This window comes from Lissotriton vulgaris, chromosome 4_1, assembly GCF_964263255.1.
Source record: "Lissotriton vulgaris chromosome 4_1, aLisVul1.2, whole genome shotgun sequence".
NCBI lineage: Eukaryota > Metazoa > Chordata > Amphibia > Caudata > Salamandridae > Lissotriton > Lissotriton vulgaris.
The window spans coordinates 1,523,716,271-1,523,738,940 of NC_141691.1; the positions used below are offsets into that span (position 1 = coordinate 1,523,716,271).

At 45.4% G+C, this 22,670-nt stretch overlaps 1 protein-coding gene across 1 annotated transcript in view; it reads right to left on the reverse strand.

The window, feature by feature from the left end:
- LOC147724186 (kinesin-like protein KIF20A) overlaps positions 1-22,670 on the reverse strand; it is a 434,630-nt gene that overhangs the window by 348,098 nt on the left and 63,862 nt on the right. The window contains exons 2-3 of the mRNA XM_086966965.1: positions 9,378-9,461; positions 5,679-5,798 (exon numbers count right to left, since the gene is read on the reverse strand). Of these exons, the coding sequence (XP_086823091.1) occupies positions 5,679-5,798; positions 9,378-9,461 (204 nt within the window). The remainder of the gene's footprint in view (positions 1-5,678; positions 5,799-9,377; positions 9,462-22,670) is intronic.

Below are 22,670 nucleotides of genomic sequence, written 5' to 3' on the forward strand. Positions count from 1 at the left end.
ATTCAATTCTGTCTGGTAGAGAGTCCTCTACTCCTCATGTTTTCACCAGGCAGGCCTGGGCTTCCCTAAATTGAACTCAAGTTCGTCCTTGTAATGTACCAGTGCAGGCATTTTTGTACTGAGCATACATACATAGCACACTATACTGTCTAGTGTTGTTGAGCCCATGTACCATGCTACCACTAGCATTTCCACTTGCAGCACACACACACAGTCTGTGCACACTGTTCAATACTACAGTTTCTGTACTGCACCAGGGTGTGTCATTTTAAACATCCTCTCCAAGCACACACACACATTTACCATGTGCACACTGTTCAAAACTGCACCCTCTGTGCAGTGTATATCTTGCGTGCTCACATGCTGTCAGCACATGGTTTTATCACACACTCACTTCCAGATCCACCTGATGTAGGCCAAGGGTGAGTTAAACACACAGCAGCTGAACTTTTGAAAAGGTGAGTGAGTCTGTAGGCCTCACCCAAATGACAGAAGGTAAAAAAGACCTGGTCACTACTACCGATCATTACACAGTATGCTGTCACCACAGCGATGGTGCTGTTTCACTCATGGTGAAGGCAGTAGCCTTAAACCGCTTTGAGGGTATCATTTTGAGCGCCCCTCTTAGTCCAACAAGACCGCAATCCATGAGAAAGGCCTATGTCATGGCGCACAAGCATGATCCGTGGTCGCCTATGACACAAAAATTAGCATAAGGGATCCAGACCAATATAGTTGGGCACTCGGGGCAGGGGTACATGTCTTTACGATGCAGAGGACTGTTCTGTCCCAACAGACAGCTCTCCCAGATCAGAAAAACACAGAACCAACTCCTAACCAGGAGAGACTGAGTGATCGGATCAGTAAAACTATCAGGAAAGTCCATCAGCGTTCCCATGACTGAATCCGGCTATGTGATCTACAACAAAGTCTAACCCTTGCAATGAAATAGACCATCTCAACAATTTAGGAATCTCTCCCTTCAAAGCCATGAACCATTCCAATGACTTCTGATCAAGCTTCGTCAACAACTTAGTATCAAACAGATAACTGCAGAACTTACTCAAGCCCCACACTATGGCAAAGCACTCCTTCTCAATAGCCTCCCAGTTCTGCTGTGTGTCTGGGTAGTAATCTCCTACTAATAGAGGCAACCAGATGCTCTCTACCCTTATCATCCATTTGAGCTAACACCGCTCCAACTCCCTTGGCAGAGGCATCTGTTTGTCCAGTAATAGCACAGTGCAAAGTGTCTACTTCAGTTTTTCAAATGCCCTTTGACACTCTGCAGTCCATATTAACTTCTTTGGCTGCTCCCTAGAGGTCAAAGTAGTCAATGTGGCAACTATACTTCTATAATGTGCCACAGAGTGTCTGCAATACAGGGTGAGTCCTAAAAAGGCCCTCACTTCAGTCTGGGTAGTAGGTACCTCTGTCTTCATCACGGACTGAATTTTGGCATCTAATGGGTGAATCATTCCTTTCCCCACCTCATGCCCAAGGTAGACTACAAAGGATTGCCCCACCTTACACTTCTTTGCCTTGATTTTTTTGTTTCACCTCTGTATCTTAGCCAAAACCCGTTCCAGGTGCCTGAGGTGGTCTTCCCATGAATTGCTGAACACCACAATGACATCTAAGCAGACCACACATAATTTTTCCAACCACCCATCCCCTCCTCCCACATAAAAGAACATGGTTCGCCAGGCGCTGAACTGTGTCAGGAACAATTTTCAACACAAAGGGCATTACCTAAAACTGATACAGCTCCTCCAGCATAGAAAATGAAGTTGTCTCCTTTGCACTGGGTGTTATCCTAATTTATATGTTTTTAAATTAAATTTGTGTTACGTTCTTTAGTGATCAAGAAATGCATCACTGTATAAATAAATATAAAATATAAAGGCATGAAGCGCATTGCATCTATATGACCTTTCTTTTTGTAAATAAATGTAAAGAATATGATTTATAATGATGGAGAATCACATTCACACATCCACCTCCCCAGTTAAAAAAAATTTAAAAAGACGGCTGAAATCCTGCCACTCAGTATCCATTCTGTGTTCCTTCCTTTCCACTCCCTGTCTGTAGCCCAGTTCTCATATCAACGTGAGAGAGAGTGAAGATGCCACTTTAACTACTGCCCAGCGAGAGTCACTTGTGAGATTAGCCTGGATTCCCTCATCAGCATGGGTCTGCAAAGACCCAGGATAGCACGGAAAATGATGGGTTGTGGTGCAAGAGCTTCACAAAGATAAAGATACCCTGATTACTTTAGGTCGCCAAATACCCAGATTACACAACAAATACAGTTAGAATCAACACAGTGGTGGATTTATCGGTTAACAGGTGCTACCAGAAGTCTATGGGTTTTAACAAGAATCTGAGCTAGCACAGCCCATGACAGTCTACAGAAACCAAAGCATTAGGTCTTTGGGAGTCCACCGAGATGGTGCAACCCAATAAGATCCAATCAAACCAAAGTAGTGAGTCTATGTGAACCATCTAGAAAGTGAGATGGTGCAACTCAATATGATCCACAGACATCACAGTGGTGGGTCTATGGGCCAGATGCACGACCTCAAATTGCATGCGCAAACGGGTTTGCGACCCATTTGCGCATGCAAAACGTTACAGGGCCATTGTCAATTCCTAAATAGCGAGTCACAATTTATTTGGGACTCGTTAGTTAGGAATTGCAAGTCGTAATTTGGAAGGGGCGTGCCAAGAGGGTCCCTTCCGAATAGCGAGTCTCTACCCTATATAAGAACGTTTTGAGACCACAATTGCGGTCGCAAAACACTCGCAAATGTCCGCTCTCTTCAAGAGGGTGGTAATGGAGTAGCAAATGGGAGGAGGTCCCAGGGGACCCCTTCTCCCATGTGATTGGCTCAAAAATATTTAAGGGCAGGCAGTCGTCCCAGGGACCACTACCTGCCCTTAAAAAATTAAACAAAAACGTTTCATTTTTTTTTTATGCATCCCGTTTTCCTTTAAGGAAAATGGGCTGCCTTAAAATGAAAAAAAAAAATCTTTATTGAAAAGCAGCCACAGACATGGAGGTCTTCTGAGCCCAGCAGGCCACCATGCCTGGGAGGGGCAGTCATTCCCAATATGGATTTCCAAGACCGACCCCGGCAAAATTGTTCAAAACGTACCCCAGGACCTTTTGCAAGCCAATGGGGGAATTTTATAGCAAGAGTGTCGTCAGCGGAGTAATCCTCATGTTCACAAGTCTAGGAGCATCGTGGTCAGTCTGCCCCAGATAGTCTATATACATAGGCTGTTGATGTATAGGGAAAAGAGCGTTAGGGTAAGTTCACAGCCCTGTTTTACCCCTTTACTTACGGGGGAAGGGCTTTCAAATACAGGAATTATTGAGAGTGGGAAAAAAGTTATTGGGAACTCTTTGAAGAGACATTTTTTTAATAGAAATTCTAGAATCCAAATACACAAGAAGGCTGAATGAATCTAGAAGTTTGGTATACATCTTCAAAATGTTAGCTCCTTGTGGGTGGGAATAAAAACTATGAAAGCGCAAGATATTATGTACGTATAGCATTTGAACAGACGTTCAAGGAACGTCTCACCCAACTATCAGCAGGATCAGCTTAAACTGCTTTTACAGAGTAAGCAAGTGTAAGACATTCTTGGGGGCACGTTGAAACTATGTGACTGTATTTTGATCTTCGATACAAAATGGAAATGCGCTTTAGTAAAAAAAGTCTTCTGTTTATGTTACAGAGAAAAAGCATATGCACTCTTCCCCATGAAGGGGTTTTTACAACCTGAAGTCCATTGACGTTGTACATTTTTATTTCAGGTGTGAAACATTTCAGTAAGATAAACAGAAAATTATGAATGAGTACATAATTTGATCAATTACAGATGCATTGACTGTATAATTTTAATAGTTTGTAGCGTGACATGCTCAAAGGTGAAAGATTTTGGGGGTACTCACTTTCCTAGCAGGAAGTTTGCCCTTAAGCTTCCTTCTCCTTACCCTGATCCCTGGGTGGGACACCCTGGGAGGAGCAGTACCGCCAGAGTAGGAAGGAGTGGTGTGATTTCTTGATACTCCAAGGAAAGCGAGAGACTGATGGCTAGGTTTGTGGGTCAGACTGGGCAAAGGGCCAAAGTAATTGGAAGAGGAGACCAGGATCGTGATTGGGTGTTGGCAAGAGCAATGTCCAGGCCTCAAAGAACCTGTGCAAAGGAAATGGCTAAAGAGGATACAAATATGGCTCTACACAGTAACAAGCATCGTCTGGATAGGCACAGTAACGATTCAGATAGAAATTCAAGCTTGTCTGATAAAAAGCTCAGTAGTCTGTGTGTGGGCTTGAGACTAACAGATGCGCAGAAGGTGCATCCGGTGGCTCTTCCTCGCCTTTCAGACTCAGTCAGGAGGGCCCATTTGACTAAGAAGTGACGTATACCCATCCTCTGAAGTAATGTCAACAACTGATTGTTACTTAGGGAAAAGAGGGAAATGATTCCTTCGCTAATGGTCTCAACTGAGTGGTCACACCATGCATGAAGGTACCTTGTGGTCCTCACTGGTCCATATTCGTAACAAGATCAATATATGTACTGTATGTTGGATAGGTCTCCATCTGGTTTCTGGAAAATTACACAGTTTTTCCATTGAAAAAGTCTGCATTTTTTGCTGGGGTTGTCTAGACCCCTTCCACCCAACAGATAAAAGTTGTGCATAAAAATAAAGAGGGGGAGGGGTGTGGGGAGGATAAAGGGACATTGCACATCTTGAATCTTTTGAACTATTAAACTACAATTTTTAGTTCAGTCAAAAAGTGGCAAAGTTTCCCAAAGACTATGCATTAGGCCTGGATGAAATTTTAATTACTCGAGCATAATGTTGGTAAGTTTACAACATGAAATGTATGCAAAATCACAGAGTTAACGACATTACACCACGCCTAGTAATGAGACTCAAGATCAGGGAGAAATTCTAAAGCGGGATGTACAGCTCGGCTAAAATGTAATCTGAGTGGCAGTCTATTGTACACGAGCAGCAGTCCCTTTAGCGCAGGCAGTCAGCAAACATTTCCTTTTACCCTAGTGGACTGTTCAGGTAATTTCATTGTTGAAAACTACAAATCTGAATGCGAGTCACTGTGTTTTGCCTGAGAGTGACCGGAAAGCAACGTGGAAGTTATATTTTTAAGTTGAATTGTTATACGTAATGTACTTTTCGGGTAGTTTTTTTTAAGGGCATGCCTTTAATGCAATTACACATAATTTTACAAGTTTTGCCTAGTATGCACAATTGTTTTTGAACAAAACAAAAACAAGCAGCTGCATTCTTGGAGACTAGTCCTGAAATATAAGAACACGAAAGTAAATTAAAGCTTGAAGTAAAATATCTTTTTTTAAAAAGAAGAACTGCTGTAAAAGAATGCCAGTTGGGAAACAAAAATTGGCCCAAGAATTCATAATGGCAAAAATCTAGGAAAAACATAAAACCTAACAAATACACACGAGGTAATCTTGGGTATTTTTAAATACATACATATAACATAACACTGGTATGATCAAAGATCGTTTGTGCGTCAATAAATGGAAAGATTGCATAAAGTGAAATGAGATGTGGGTACTTCCAGGTACATAAATCAATCAACTTAGTTACCTTAAGGTATTGCTGAATATGCACATACCTTGGTGAATGTGAATTTGTGCATGGACTGGCCAATTCCCTTTTCACTGTTTTTCATTGCACTGGATTCCTTTGGTGCCTGCAGAGTTACCATCTCAGAATTTTCTATTTTAATACAGTCCTAAATGTAAAATGTTCAGAACAAATTAATACACCTTTTTTTTTTTTACTTCGAACTGCTGTAATAAAACCGCATCATTTCACGACCACAAATAAGCAAAAGCGTATTTGAAATTCCTATTAGATAACATTTCTATCTTGAAAAAAAACTAACCTACACACACCCATCAGTTCTCAAACAGAAGGGCAATGGGTATGTGAAACCCATACCCAGAAAGTACACAAGGCCAATTATCATAAGATTAATGAAAAACCGCTAACCACATAAAACACAAAATGCAGTTTAGTTTTTTTTTAAAGCTACATTTAAAAAAATATAGTACAAACCAAAACAGTTTTCTAGATTCGAAAATACTACCTGCTCCAGCCCATCCAGTCTGACACACAAGACAAAAAAATGGAGCGTATAATATAAAGTACCATAAAAAAATGAATAGATCAAGAGCAGGCGGAGATAGAACTGCATTTAATTAGTAAAAAAACAAAACTATTTTTAATTCATTCCTGAAAAGTAGAAGCCGATTGAATGAGAGGAACCAGATTAACAGCACATTCCAAGTTGTAGCGGCAATCAAAGAAAGTGCAAGACCCTCAGTTCGGGCCAAAGAAACCTCAGTACTACAAGAAAAGGAGCATCCTTAGACTATAGGTTGCAACGTCAGTCAGTGGTAATACTCAAATTGTATTTGTAGATAAGAAGGACCAAAGTTATGATAACAGCGGAAAATCAAGCTCAAAGGTTTAAAAGCTATGCACTTCGAAACAGGAAGTAGATTAGTCCGTGAATTTTGGGGGGTGTGAATCTCAAAATGCCAAACTTAAAAAAAGCAGTGGACCGCTGGGTGAATGTGCTAAAGGGTCATTGTTCGGTATAGACTGTTCCCAAGAGAAGTAGGGTTAGTACTGATTTGCATTATATAGGCCACTGGGGCTGATTTAGAGTTACAATGGTGATGAAGTACCCTGTCCACCAAACTCAAGGTCCGTCCACCAGATTTTGGATTGGGCATACTGCAAGTTTCAAGCTGACAGAGCAAACTTTATTGTGCCACTGTAAAACTTCCCCCAGCAGAGTAAATGCCGTCGGAGATAAGCCATTTGATTGCCTGAGGGTACCCAGACCCAACTACCAAGCAAAGAATGCATTTAGTTTGGGGTGTCGCACCACAAAACCCTTGAAAACCTACGCCATTGCTTGGAAACAAGAAGCCAATCAAGAGTGTGGAAAAAGATAAAAGGACCAGATGGACTGCTGCACTTTGAATTGTCTGGAGAGGATTCATCAGAACTTCAGGTGAACCCAAACATAGGGAATTTAAATAAAAAAAATTTTTGGGAGGAGGCTTAGTATGGTTACCTGCACTGACAGAGAGCAAGTATTAGTATAGTAGGAAGTTCAGGTAACATTTTATGCAATCGATTTAGCTTCAGCAAACGAGCAGACAAACATTCGTGGGTGCCGCTGGTAGAGGACCTTTCTTCTGGCGGTCTGTTTTCTAATGTTCCTCATTGTGACAGTTAAAGAAAATAATCACTTTAGGTTTGAAGAACCCTGCTGGTCTCCTCGTTCATTTTATTGTACCGGACTTGAAACACAACTCCCTGTTAGTCTCTGGTCTACATTGGAACCTTGGAAATTACCTTAGCCCTTAGCCTCTGGTTTGGAACAAGTCTGGGGATAGTTTCTCTCCCCCTTTGGCTTACGGCCAGGCTGAAACGCATCTTTGTTATCACTGCTAGATAATCACTGGTCCGTCAACACAAAGTTTTTCAGGATCCCTCAGTCAAGGATCAATCATTCGTCAACACCAACAGTGTGTCGTCTCCAGTCTCTTTGTCCAATACATCCTCCACTGTCAATCTTATTGCTTTGATTAAATCATGGAATCCTGCTGAGTTAGTCCCACTCAGGGCACAAGTCCTAAAAAAAAAAAAGTGGGGGGAAGCTGACATCCCAACAGGAAGGGACGTCACGAAAGGTGGCTTGCACTCAGTTGCAGTTTATAGTTATCGAACTCCCGGTAAAATAAGTGGGGGACGCCGTCCACCCGCGTGGTACCCCGAATCGAGCCCTGGTCCCACTACTTCCATATGCAGAAAACGTTAGATTATCTCTTTCGAATCACTAGTCTGTGGAAACTTTGCTTCCACGATCCATTCTTCATACTACAACAGTCTTCAGCTGGGAAATAGAAGAAACCTCGCTTTCACCGAGGCTTTCAAAATTCTGGAACTCCATTTCCAACTCTCAAATTGCTGTTTCTGTTTTGCAGGCCTTGTGATTCAGTAGACTCACTTCAGATTCATTCTTTGCAACGTGGCCTTTAATGTCTATCAAAGTGATGGGCACAGAAGACATCTGTATATTTAATTCTCCACAATGCGTTCTTCAAACTGGTCACCATTACTAAACGCTTGGACTTCCCTGTTAGAGCAGGGCCACCAAAATCGGCTTCCTCTGGACCATCCCTGTGTACCCCACCATTTAGAGGGTCCGGAGGTAAAGTTAGGAGGGGGAAATCCAGTATCTCCTTTGAATGTCTTGTCATCGGATGGTCAGAATCACTGCTTTGCTGAGGAATGGTCAAGGATGGCTGGAAAAGCTTTTTCGTACCTTGCTCCTCTGTATTGGAATCAGCTTCCCACTCCGCTGAGGCAATGTCCGGATCATCTCGAATTCAGAAGGCTTCTTAAAACGGTTTTGTTTTAGACGCTTTCGTGTCAGCTTACTCCGGAATTTCCACAGTGCACAGATACACCTTCAGGGGTGATTCAGGCACTATACAAAATTCATAAATAAATCAATGGTGCAGCTACACCTTGGGCTCAAGTGTCACTAATCACATGCACCATACACAGCTCTCCACAAGTGGCCGTCCACGTTCACTCTCCAGGGTCTGATTACTCACAATGCACCCAATATCCCTAAAGTCCAGCCCGCTGTCAAACCGTCAAGACCCTCACTCCGGTCCCATGTTGACCTCCAGTCACCTCGCCATATGATTCGATACGGAAGTGCAGAATTGAGTGGTGCCTAGCAACCAAAATTCGAACATTTTGAAAAACATTTCAAGTCCACTTGTGCAGGAGGATTTGGAGAGGCTCAAACTCTTAGGAAATATTTGGGCCACCATGTGCCTCCAACAGGCAAAAATCCCCGAAGGCCCTTCTGCTTTTGCCCCAAGGCATATAAGCGTCACCAGCCCCCCTGATGTCCATGATGTCTGTGTAAACCTTTGTAATTGAGCTAGGCTGAGAAGCTCACACAGATGGGGAATGTCCAAGTGTGTTTCTAGCACTGCAGCTCGTTTTATCTTTATAGTTGTTTTCACTGAACCGTAATCCATGAAGTAATAAATGCTATTTTCATTCAAAAACAGGACTACAGGGTGTTATAGAAATTCAACTTCATGTGCATATGTCAAAGTATAAAGCACGCGAAAAGGCTAGTTTTAATTGCAACGATTTTTTTTTTCATCGACAAACGTACTTTCTGCACTACCTGTTAGTATCATGCAAGTTAATATTGTCAAATTGAGTATTTCATTTTAAGTTAAAAAATAATACATTTTTAACTTACCTGAGACTCATTATTTGCAATTTCGTTCTTTGAAAACGGCCTCACTCTCAAATACACCTTAAGTGGCTGACTTATTTGTTCATTCTGTATTGAAAGAAAGAAAAGAAAAGAACCTTCACTTAGAATTAACAATAAAGTTCGATTTGCAATAGTTGGCTGAAGGTTTGTGTTTTAGGGGTCTTTCCAAAAATACAAATGCAAGAACTGCGGGGCTTGAAGTGGACCTGGTCTCACCGTTGCTGAGCACCGGAAGTTATTAAAGGGTGCTTCGAAATGAGTTCGGGCTTCGGGCTCTGTTTTGTGCCCCGGCACTTTTTTCCGGCCTGCAGTGACAGCAGACTGCTGTCACTGCAGGCCGGGAAAAAACGGACCGCCTGTGCCAGGGCACAAAACAGAGCCCGATAAAGACTCGTTTCGAGACAGCAGAGGCATCGATGTGCACTTGCTCACACTGCTCACTTCTCACTAATGGAGAAGTTACGGCATGACGTCATGCCAGGTGAGCGTTGTAGGGGGAAGGGAAATGCTTTAAAGAGAGTAATTTTCTCTCAGGATTTCCCTTCTCTTTTTGAAACTCAGGAGCAGCAACATTGTGGTGGTGCACCTGGGCTTCAAGTGGAAGCTTTTTCAATACTATATACAAGCCATTGTTGCTGCTTCTTTATCTTATGCAACTAACAACCACTGACAAAGCCAATAGTCCTAACTTGTTGTAGAGTCGGGTGGCACACTATGCTGACCACAGATTTTTAGTTTACATGTTTTAGGCCACGCCCTAAATTACATTGGCCACACCCCTTTGAGACCCTCTCCAGTTTTTCCATCCCACTTAAAGCCCTGAAGAACTGTATTTTATAGTTTCTATAGTACTCTAAATCACTGCTTCATACAAGGATGCGGGTACTAACAGACTGAAATACTGAGTTAAATTAATCAGAAGGTGTGGGACGGTGTAGAGCTATTCCCATGTCAAGTTCCAGACTGCAAGTATCTGGTATTCGGTGTGTTTTTAATTTCGGCCCCAGCCTCACATTAAGCAAGAGAGGGAAAGAGAAAAAAGAGAGAGAGAATGAGAGAGAGAGAATAAGAGTGTGTGCACATGTACATGTGTGTGCACGTGTGAGGGAGATAGGGATAGAGAGATAGTGTGTGAGCATGCATGTGAGGGATAGTGTGTGAGAGAGCATGAGAGAGAAAGAGCGTGAGAGAGCATGAGAGAGAAAGAGCGTGAGAGAGCATGAGAGAGAAAGAGCGTGAGAGAGCATGAGAGAGAAAGAGCGTGAGAGAAAGACAGCGTGAGAGAGAAAGAGCGTGAGAGAGAAAGAGCGTGAGAGAGAAAGAGCGTGAGAGAGAAAGAGCGTGAGAGAGAAAGAGCATGAGAGAGAAAGAGCGTGAGAGAGAAAGAGCGTGAGAGAGAAAGAGCGTGAGAGAGAAAGAGCGTGAGAGAGAAAGAGCGTGAGAGAGAAAGAGCGTGAGAGAGAAAGAGCGTGAGAGAGAAAGAGCGTGAGAGACTAAGAGCGTGAGAGAGAAAGAGCGTGAGAGTGTGAGAGAGAAAGAGAAAGTGTGAGAGAGAAAGAGAAAGTGTGAGAGAGAAAGAGAAAGTGTGAGAGAGAAAGAGTGTGAGAGAGAAAGAGCGTGAGAGAGAAAGAGCGTGAGAGAGAAAGAGCGTGAGAGAGAAAGAGCGTGAGAGAGAAAGAGCGTGAGAGAAAGAGCGTGAGAGAAAGAGCGTGAGAGAGAGAGAGAGGGTGAGAGCGAAAGAGCGTGAGAGAGTGTGAGAGAGAAAGAGAAAGTGTGAGAGAGAAAGAGCGTGAGAGAGAAAGAGCGTGAGAGAAAGAGCGTGAGAGAAAGAGCGTGAGAGAAAGAGCGTGAGAGAGAAAGGGCGTGAGAGAGAAAGGGCGTGAGAGAGAAAGGGCGTGAGAGAAAGGGCGTGAGAGAGAAAGGGCGTGAGAGAAAGAGCGTGAGAGAGTAAGAGCATGAGAGAAAGAGCGTGAGAGAAAGAGCGTGAGAGAAAGAGCGTGAGAGCGTGAGAGAAAAAGAGCGTGAGAGAGAAAGAGCGTGAGAGAAAGAGTGTGAGAGAGAAAGAGCATGAGAGAGAAAGAGTGTGAGAGAGAAAGAGAAAGAGCGTGAGAGAGAGAAAGAGCGTGAGAGAGAGAAAGAGCGTGAGAGAGAGAAAGAGCGTGAGAGAGAAAGAGCGTGAGAGAGAAAGAGCGTGAGAGAGCGAGCGAGCAAGAGCGTGAGAGAGAGAGAAAGAGCGTGAGAGAGAGAGAAAGAGCGTGAGAGAGAGAAAGAGCGTGAGAGAGAGAAAGAGCGTGAGAGAGAGAAAGAGCGTGAGAGAGAGAAAGAGCGTGAGAGAGAGAAAGAGCGTGAGAGAGAGAGAAAGAGCGTGAGAGAGAAAGAGCGTGAGAGAGAAAGAGCGTGAGAGAGAAAGAGCGTGAGAGAGAGAAAGAGCGTGAGAGAGAGAAAGAGCGTGAGAGAGAGAAAGAGCGTGAGAGAGAGAAAGAGCGTGAGAGAGAGAAAGAGCGTGAGAGAGAGAAAGAGCGTGAGAGAAAGAGAGCGTGAGAGAAAAAGAACGTGAGAGAGAAAGAGAACGAGAGAGAGAACGAGAGAGAGAACGAGAGAGAGAACGAGAGAGAGAACGAGAGAGAGAACGAGAGAGAGAACGAGAGAGCGTGAGAGAGCGTGAGAAAGAAAGCGTGAGAGAGCGTGAGAGAAAGAGCGTGAGAGAGCATGAGAGAGAAAGAGCGTGAGAGAGAAAGAGCGTGAGAGAGAAAGAGCGTGAGAGAAAGAGCGTGAGAGAGAAAGAGCGTGAGAGAGAAAGAGCGTGAGAGAGAAAGAGCGTGAGAGAGAAAGAGCGTGAGAGAGAAAGAGCGTGAGAGAGAAAGAGCGTGAGAGAGAAAGAGCGTGAGAGAGAAAGAGCGTGAGAGAGAAAGAGCGTGAGAGAGAAAGAGCGTGAAAGCGCGTGAGAGAGAAAGAGCATGAGAGAAAGAGCATGAGAGAAAGAGCGTGAGAGAAAGAGCGTGAGAGAAAGAGCGTGAGAGCGTGAGAGAAAGAGCGTGAGAGAAAGAGCGTGAGAGCGTGAGAGAAAAAGAGCGTGAGAGAAAGAGCGTGAGAGAAAGAGCGTGAGAGAGAAAGAGCGTGAGAGAGAAAGAGCGTGAGAGAGAAAGAGCGTGAGAGAGAAAGAGCGTGAGAGAGAAAGAGCGTGAGAGAGAGAAAGAGTGTGAGAGAAAGAGTGTGAGAGAAAGAGTGTGAGAGAAAGAGAAAGAGCGTGAGAGAGAGAACGGGCGTGAGAGAGAAAGAGCGTGAGAGAGAAAGAGCGTGAAAGAGAGAGAAAGAGCGTGAGAGAGAGAAAGAGCGTGAGAGAGAGAGAAAGAGCGTGAGAGAGAGAGAAAGAGCGTGAGAGAGAAAGAGCGTGAGAGAGAAAGAGCGTGAGAGAGAAAGAGCGTGAGAGAGAGAAAGAGCGTGAGAGAGAGAAAGAGCGTGAGAGAGAGAAAGAGCGTGAGAGAGAGAAAGAGAGCGTGAGAGAGAGAAAGAGAGCGTGAGAGAGAGAAAGAGAGCGTGAGAGAAAAAGAACGTGAGAGAGAAAGAGAACGAGAGAGAGAACGAGAGAGAACGAGAGAGAGAACGAGAGAGAGAACGAGAGAGCGTGAGAGAGCGTGAGAAAGAAAGCGTGAGAGAGCGTGAGAAAAAGAGCGTGAGAGAGCGTGAGAGAGAAAGAGCGTGAGAGAGAAAGAGCGTGAGAGAGAAAGAGCGTGAGAGAGAAAGAGCGTGAGAAAAAGAGCGTGAGAGAGAAAGAGCGAGAGAAAGAGCGAGAGAGAAAGAGCGAGAGAGAAAGAGCGTGAGAGAGAGCGTGAGAGAGAGCGTGAGAGAGAGCGTGAGAGAGAGCGTGAGAGAGAGAAAGAGAGCGTGAAAGAGCGTGAGAGAGCGTGAGAGAGAAAGAGCGAGAGAGAGGAGAGCGTGAGAGAGAGAGCGTGAGAGAGCGTGAGAGAGCGTGAGAGAGCGTGAGAGAGCGTGAGAGAGCGCGCATGAAAGAGTGAGAGCGTGAGAGAGAAAGAGCGTGAGAGAGAAAGAGGGTGAGAGCGTGAGAGAGAAAGAGCGTGAGAGAGAGCATGAGAGAGAGCATGAGAGAGAGCGTGAGAGAGAAAGAGCGTGAGCGAGAGAGAAAGAGCGTGAGAGAGCGCGGAGAGTGTGAGAGAGCGTGAGAGAGAGAGAGCGGGAGAGAGTGTGGGAGAGAGAGCGTGAGAGAGCGTGAGAGAGAGAAGAGAGCGGAAAGAGCGTGAGAGAGTGTGAGAGAGAATATAGAGTGTGAGAGAATGAGCGTGAGAGAGCGCGTGAGAGAGCGTGAGAGAAAGTGTGAGAGAGCGTGAGAGAGAGCGTGAGAGAGAGCGTGAGAGAAAGAGCGTGAGAGAAAGAGCGTGAGAGAAAGAGCGTGAGAAAGAGCGTGAGAGAAAGAGCGTGAGAGAAAGAGCGTGAGAGAGAGCGTGAGAGAAAGAGCGCGAGAGAGTGAGAGAAAGAGCGTGAGAGAGAAAGAGCGTGAGAGAGAAAGAGCGTGAAAGAGCGAGCGAGCAAGAGCGTGAGAGAGAGAGAAAGAGCGTGAGAGAGAGAGAAAGAGCGTGAGAGAGAAAGAGCGTGAGAGAGAAAGAGCGTGAGAGAGAGAAAGAGCGTGAGAGAGAGAAAGAGCGTGAGAGAGAGAAAGAGCGTGAGAGAGAGAAAGAGCGTGAGAGAGAGAAAGAGCGTGAAAGAGAGAAAGAGAGCGTGAGAGAGAGTTCAAGAGAGAAAGAGAGCGTGAGAGAGAGTGTGAGAGAGAAAGAGAGCGTGAGAGAGAAAGAGAGCGAGAGAGAGAGAGAGAGAGAATGCTGAATAAATCATACATCCACCCTCAGTCAAGAGATCTGGCTGATGAAGGGTAATACCCAGAAACCGGTCCCAGGATGATGGTTTCCGGTCCAGGGAGGACCTGGCTTGGCAGTTCGGTCTGGACTATTCACATGAGGCACAGGGTCAAGACTGATTTGCATATGGCTGGGTCTAAACTGGGGTAGCACGGTGAGCAAAAGAACAACGATGGACTTAACCCAGATCTCTTGACTCAGGGTGAATGTATGATTTATTCTTCATTCCGTCCATCATTTGTTTGCATAGTACGTTCCCTTTGTACTAGGCCAAAGAGTCTATCTTTCCTCAGTATCCAATTGGCTCACTCTATTTCCAAAACCGTATCAATCAATTATGCGGCCCTTAACTTCCAAATACTCAGTGATCTATCCACTTGGCACCTTCATGGCTGGGCAGAATATCAGCTCTCAAAATGACGATCCTGCCACCCGTACTCTACCTCTTTCTGATGCTTTCAGTAGCCCCACCGAAACATACACAGCAATTATAACTCAACAAATGTATATGGGATGGGAAGAAACCCCACCTTTAGGGCCTACTTCTCTTTTGCCAGATGTGAGAAGGCAGACTTGCTGTGCCCCTGCTATCACGCTATTATCAGGCATAGCAGCTCCGCTTCCTAGGGGAGTGGAGCAGGCTGACCTCCGAGAAATACTGGTGCTTCGAGGACCAAGCCGTTGCAGGCTCTCATATATAGAAAGAGCCCTGACTGCCCTTAAATACTGGGGTTGGGACCTATACTCCTCACTGGTTACTGGCTCAGTATTTAGAGTATGGGACGGCATAGCGACCAAGACTGGCCTGACCTCCTTCTCTTATCCCAGGACACCAATCTTATCCAACCTGGATTTCACCCGGGGATGAAACATTAATGGTTCTGGCACTGGCAGGAAGGCGGGTCCAAAAGCATAGGATTCTTGTTCATTTCCCAAGGGATTATCCCCTTTGAACACCTGAGATCTGACTGTGGTCTATAGGAGGTGGACTGTATCAAATACCTCCAAGTGAGACACTGGGTGATCCAGCCCTCTGTCAGACCGCACATATGTCCAGATGTATCAAAGGGTTTCGCCCATTCTGAGTCTATGGGAATATGTGTTCATACATCAGGCCCTTAGAGAGACCACTCGCTCGTTACGAAAATGTGTATTCCTCAAAAAGGACGGCATGCACCTTGTCACAGAGCTTTACACCATGCTTGGTAAAGAAATACCACCATTCATGTCAACGGGGCAAACCAGAAAGGAGGCTGAACTAGGCAGGAATCTCTCTGCCAAAGACTGGGCAGACATATACTACAGAGCCCGACACTCAGCCCACAACATGGCAAGCACCAAAATGACGTACAAGATAGTAGCCTACACGTACCTGACCCCCTGCTTGACTTCAGGCATGAAACCTGGGCCGCGCAATGCTGGAGAGTTTGTAGTGATACGAGCAACTTGCTCCATCTTCTCTGGAACTGCCAGAATCTAGGCCGCTATCGGGAACATATACTAAACGACAGACACTGCCTTTAACAATACAATTCTGAGATTCCTGTCCAATACTATATTGTGGCTTCCTTATTCTCTAATCTACCCACTTCGCTCCCTGAAAAGGAAACAAATGGTGCTTGCACTAAGCACTGCCCACCAAATGATCCTCTCCTTGTGGAGGCCGGATAGGATCCCAGACTACTATGCCTGGCTCTACAAACTGTGGTTCATATTGAGAATGGAAATTTTTTTTTAGCTGCCAATCAGAAAGATGATTCCTACTCCGAACTGTGGGCACCATTTATACACAGCCTCTCCTCCTAATTTAATGAATTAACCTGCCCAACTTACCTTCAAATTGACTCACATACTCCCAATGTCTGAGCCAACTAATAGCTCTGCCCCCACGTACCACATAGGTTCTCACACACTTCTGAATGGCCAGCACTTGCTCCACCATGACACCTCTGTAGACCACTAATGGCACATCTTATGAAGGAATCTGGGGAGAGGTTTGCTTGGGGTATCTGTGCTCTTATTAGTTTGAAAAAGCCATAGCAACTCTGCCGGCCCCAGGGGTTTAGGCAAATAGCGGTGTTAACTTAGACCCGACTGTTCTTGTTTGACGCTGCCAACCCCCTGGGTATAGGCAAACTAGTACATTCCTGCTTTGCTGTGGCTATACATAAACAGAATTGATCTATAAATAGTGACCCTCAAAAACTGGAGTAGGTTAGCTAGGTAATCAGTTAGATGTGGGTGTGCTCTGATGGCACATTTTAAGTCAATGAGTTCCTGATTATATGTCAAGAAATGGGCGATTTTGCTTTCATTATATACCAGTAAACCAGCAAAAGGTTAACCAAGAAAAGTAAAAGCTCTTCTTCGAAAACACAACATGGCAAGTTGTGAGTCTCTGATAAAAGTAGAAGTAACTTATTTTTAACCACGGAGTGCATTAGGAAGGCAGCATGCTATGGAATTAAACCAAGGAGTGCATTAAGAAGACTGCATGCTAAGGAAGAGAACGGATCATTGTGTGGTGGTGTACACAACTGATATGCAAATATCTTAACACAAAAAGGTTAGGAAAACAAGCACTGAGGGAAGTGAATACTGTCAATACTAAGGTTGTTTCTTATCTTGCCCTCTATAAACATGAATGGGCTCTTATTTTTAGGTTGAGCATTCAAGACCTCTCGTATATACTTATATGTGTATGTACTTTGTGTGCCCTGGAGATCTGCCCTGGAGATCTACCCTAGGACTAGTCTGCTTCCGCTTAGAGTCAGTTGAACAGAAAATAGTCCCTATTTAACTGTCTTGATAGAAAACGACCACTAGAGGTCAGTAAAATACCAGAATTGCTTTCTGCTTGTTCAACTGCCTCTACTGGTTGTTTTCTATCAAAACAGTTAAATAGAGGCAGTTGAACAAGCAGAAAGCAATTCTGGTATTTTACTGACCTCTACTGGTCGTTTTCTATCATGACAGTTAAATAGAGGCCAGTAAAATACCAGAACTGCTTTCTGCTTGTTAAACTGCCTCTATTTAACTGTCTTGATAGAAAACAACCAGTAGTGGTCAGTAAAATACCAGAATTGCTTTCTGCGGAAGGACTTTATTTTTCTGGCAACTGACTATTTTACTTTGATAGAAAATGACCAGCAGAGGTCAGTAAAATACCAGTATCTCTTTAGCATTCTCTAGATTCCAGTCCATAGAAATGGTCTTCCACGAGCACCCATAGACAATAATATTAGTTTCAAATCTTGTATTTTCAGTGATATGACCACCGAAGGCCCTGATATTATATTAAAAACAGAGCTTTTGGACTACACCATTTCCCGCTGAAAGGCAATATTTCTCTCCAAGTGTTCCCATACCTGGCTTGTAACGCAGCTTGGTGCTTACTTTCCCTCCATGTTAAAGAACAGTAGATGTTTCAGCACCCAGGCTAATGTGCTGCATAGCTAAATGCATATAAGGTCCCAAAGGCGAGAACGATTGCATTGCAAATGCTTGTTTTAAAGGAGTAAACGTACAACATATCTGTCTTTAAATGGGATGCATGCCTGGTTCCTAGATCCTGCTGGGTATAAACAGGCTTCCCTATTCCTGCTGGGCGTGAAAGTGCAACATTTGCAAAGGAGGTTGGCGTCAATGCTCATTAAGAAACTTAAAAAATCAAAAGGTTAATCCTGGGCTTCTCTTAGAGTGTAGTAGAAAATCTACTAATGAGGAGGTCAGCACCTGTGCAAAAGAGGTAATAAGCAAAATGTTGTACAGGAAAGCAGTGGCAAATGAAAAAGGAAATGGGCAAAAGTAAAAATAAATTGAGACTATGAATATAAAACTGCTTGAAAACGTTTAAACATTAGAAGCCATACAAATATGCTGGTCATTAAAATACCATTTGGTAGACCTAAAGGATGGTCCACAGGCAGGGTGGAAGCAGAGGTTTGCTTCCTGCTGCGCTAGTGGTGTAAGATGGTGTTGAAGTGTAGGAAGCTGATCTCTATAGAGTCTACCACAATGAGGTACACTGTGTAGGGAGCCCAGGCAACCCTTATTCATTTACAGAGGCAAAAATTATAACAATAAATGCTCTATAATGTGAGAGTGTGGGCGAGCAATTTAGGCTTACCAGATGCTAGTCCTAAGCATTTCTTGTACTCCCACAGACAATAAATGAGGCACACACTCGAAGAATAAATTCAAGAGCAGTTTAGAAAAAAAAAACTTTTTATATAGATTTTTATACCAAGAACTTAATTATCAGGTAAGTGTATTTTTAAATATTGAATATGGCAGTAGGTTTCCAGGGGCCCCATTCAGGACTCAAGGTGGAAGGGGGTAAGGTGCGAAAAACTACCAGCAGAGTTTACTTGCCCTGGGGCGTCCGGGTGCAGAGGTGCTTGTCGGGTTGGTAGCTTTACACACTACACTGAAGTAGTGGTGGGGCACCTAAAAAGCAGGCTGCACAGGGGGACAACTCCAAGAACCCCCAACAGGGGACTCGGTTCACGAGGATCGGGGAGCAAGGCAGCACAGTCTGTTCTCAGTAAACCGGGCTAGGGCGCTCGGGTACAGAGGGGTTTGGTCGGTTGGGCTGGTGCGTCACAGGGCCTTGCGGTTGTCGGTCTCACCGGTTGAGGGTGCAAAAATCAGGACAGCTGGGCCACTCTGGAAGTGGGTCTCGGTGATGCTAACGTCCCTCAATGGCTGCTCGGTCTTGGTGCTCTCGGAGTTCCGTTTGGACTGTAACAGGCCTTGGTTGATACAAGGGGTCCAGTACCACAGATAGTGGTGCTATGCTGCTCCAGTTTGTCCAAGTGTCTTCTCCTGTGTTTGGAAGACAGATCTGGCCTTCTGGAGCACGTAGACCTATTTTTGGGTGGCTGCTGAGATGGTGCAACCAGGGAGCAGCAGTACGATAAACTAGACTCTGCTATTTTGGTGCCTGTGGTCTCCAGGTGAGTAGCTTCTCTACTCCAAGGGAGATTGCTGGGAATTTGCAAAGGGCTAGCAGTCTACCTGGGTTCTTGGTAGAGTTTCAGTGCAGGATGAGTTGGGTTTCTTCATGATTGTTGAGACAGGTGCAGGCAAGAAGGTTTGGCACCCAAAGTCCACAGTAAGCCTTCAGTTTTTGTTTTCTCTGCCCTTACTTGACATCTCTTCTGGATTTGTCGAATCAGAGTTCCTGGCATCAGGGGTGCTACCTAAATACTCAATTTAGGGGCGTTAAGGAGAGTTACAGATAGTAGCCAATGAGATACTTACTTTTAGGGAGACTACACCACCTCCATGACAACTTCTTGTGGGAAGTGGACATAACCCTGACCCAGCAAGCCTAAGATAGTGGATTTTTATTTTCTTTTTCACATAAGGTAGCTCGTAAGGGTGGAACTGGCCTGATAGTGAACATGCCCCCTGTCTAGCTAATTTTCCAGCCTGTCCTGGTGACAAATGGGCCCAGGGCAGAGGGTGACATTTCTCATGTCTGGGGGAAGCCTGGTCGCATATCAAAGGCAGCAGAGGTCTTTGAAGCCCCCTGCTGAAGCAGGCATGGTTTCTGACCCGAGAGCGTGGGATCTCACCTGCATGGGATCAAAACCATGTGTGTGGTGGCAGGCTGGTCTACACCAGTCAGCCAGCACACTAGAAGTTGGTAGGTTTTCAGGGTGTACCTCTACGTTACCCTTCGGGTGCATGTATTAATAAATCCAATACTGAAATCAGAGTTGGCTTATTAATAGGAGATGTTTGATACCAAACATCTTTAGTTACAGTGAAGACATGTGCTTGGGAACTCGTTATCACCAGTGCCCAGTACATTTACTCAAGGTGACTTTCCTGTTCACTGGCAATGTCCAAGAACCGACCTGGACATTTACAGGGCATATTTGCTCATGCAGATATGTCCTCACATGTTATATAATGCACCCTGCCTCAGGCCTGTAAGGCCTGCTGTAGGGGTGACCTACTTATATTACATGCAGTGTCTGCAGGCATGGCACACAGGAGGTGTGTCATGTTGTGTCTTCACATTTCTCTGCACCATGTCATGCAGCATGCAACTGCGGTTTGTAGGAGTATGGTGAAAGTCAAGTCAAGTCAAGTCAAGTCAAGTCAAAGAATTTATATAGCGCACTACATACCCAGAGGGTCTCAAGGCGCTAAGGAAGGGGAGGAGGATTATTTGTCAAATATCCACGTTTTAAGTTGCTTTCTGAATGCTAGGTGGTTCTGGGTAAGGTGAAGGTAGGTAGGGAGCGAGTTCCATGTTTTAGCAGCCAGGTATGAGAAGGATCTGCCTCCCATGGTGGTCTTGTTGATGCGAGGTACGGTGGCGAGGGCTTGGCTGGAAGAACGTAGTTGGCGGGAGGGGGTGTAGAAGGACAGTCGTGAGTTGAGGCATTCTGGTCCGATGTCGTAGAGTGATTTGTGTGCGTGGGTTAGCAGTCGGAAAGTGATTCTCTTATTGACGGGTAGCCAGTGGAGGTCTTTCAGGTGACCAGAGATGTGTTCGTTGCGCGGGATGTCTAGTATGATTCTGGCTGAAGCGTTTTGGATTCGTTGGAGTTTCTTCTGGAGTTTAGCGGTAGTACCTGCGTAGAGGGTGTTTCCGTAGTCCAGTCGGCTTGTTACCAGAGCATGGGTGACTGTTTTCCTGGTTTCGGTGGGGATCCAGCGAAATGTTTTTTTGAGCATGCGAAGAATGTTGAAGCAGGATGAGGATACGGCGCTGACTTGTCTGTTCATTGAGAGTGAAGAATCCAGGATGACGCCTAGGTTCCGTGCGTGGTCTGTCGGGATGGGTGCTTTTCCAAGGGCTTCCGGCCACCAAGAGTCGTCCCATGCAGAGGGGGATGTACCTAATATGAGGACTTCTGTTTTGTCTGAGTTCAGTTTCAGACGGCTGTGTTTCATCCATTCGGCAACTTCTTTCATTCCTTCGTGTAGGTTAGTTTTGGCGGTGCTGGGGTCATTGGTGAGAGAAAGGATTAGTTGAGTGTCATCCGCGTAAGAGATGATGTTGAGGTTGTGTTGGCGGGCGATGGTCGTGAGGGGGCTCATGTATACGTTGAAGAGGGTGGGGCTGAGTGAGGATCCTTGTGGTACGCCACAGATGACTTCAGTGGCCTCGGACTTGAATGGTGGAAGGCGGACTCTCTGGGTTCTTCCGGAGAGGAACGAGGTGATCCATTCAAGTGCTTTTCCTTGTATTCCGATGTTACTGAGGCGTTGTAGAAGGGTGCTGTGGCAGACTGTGTCGAAGGCTGCAGAGAGGTCGAGGAGGATGAGGGCGACTGTGTCTCCATTGTCCAGTAGAGTTCGAATGTCGTCTGTTGCTGCGATGAGGGCGGTCTCAGTGCTGTGTTTAGCTCGGAAGCCAGATTGTGAGGAGTCGAGGGATTTGTTTGCTTCGAGGAAGGCGGCGAGCTGGTTGTTGACAGCTTTCTCGATTACTTTTGCCGGGAATGGAAGGAGCGAGCTGGGGCGGTAATTTTTGAGTTCGGTGGGGTCCGCTGTGGGTTTTTTCAGAAGGGCGGTGAGTTCAGCGTGTTTCCAGCTCTCAGGGAAGGTTGCGGAGTTGAAGGAGCAGTTGATGACGTCTCGGAGGTGCGGTGCTATGACGGAGTCTGCTTTGTTGTAGATGTGGTGAGGACATGGGTCTGTGGGGGATCCTGAGTGGATGGAGTTCATCAGGCGGATGGTGTCCTCAGTCGAGATTGGGTTCCAGTCGTTAAGGGTGTTCACGGGGGGAGAATGTTCAGCATATGGTTGGGCGGGTTGGTCTCCTGGTTGGTTGTCGAAGCTGTTGTGGATGTCTGCAATCTTGCTGTGGAAGAATGAAGCTAGGGAGTCACAGAGGGCTTGAGAGGGGGTGATGTCGTTGGAGTTGGCCGAGGGATTGGAAAATTCCTTGACGATGTTGAAAAGTTCTTTGCTGTTGTGGGCGTTGTTGTCAAGTCGATCCTTGAATGCTGTTTTCTTGGCCTTTCGGATTAGTTGGTGGTGTGTGCGGGTGGCGTTTTTGAAGGCGTCCTTGGTGCTAGTGGTTGGGTCTTTTTTCCAGGCCTTTTCAAGGGAGCGGCAGAGTTTCTTGGACTTCTTAAGATCATCGTTGAACCATGAGGCCTTCTTGTTGCCAGGTTTGTTTTGATGTTTTTTCAGTGGTGCTAAGGTGTCGGTGGTGTTGGATAACCATAGGGTGAAGTTAGCGGCGGCTTGGTCTGGGTTAGAAGAGTGGGCTGGGGTGTTTAGAAGGAGCGATGAGGAGATCTGGTTGATGGTGATTTTGTTTCAGTTTCTTTGCAGAGTTGGTTGGAGGTGGTTGGTGGGTTTCGGCTTGTTGTAGGTGAAGTGAACGCAGCTGTGGTCAGTCCAGAGGAGATCCGTAGTGTGGCTGAAGGAG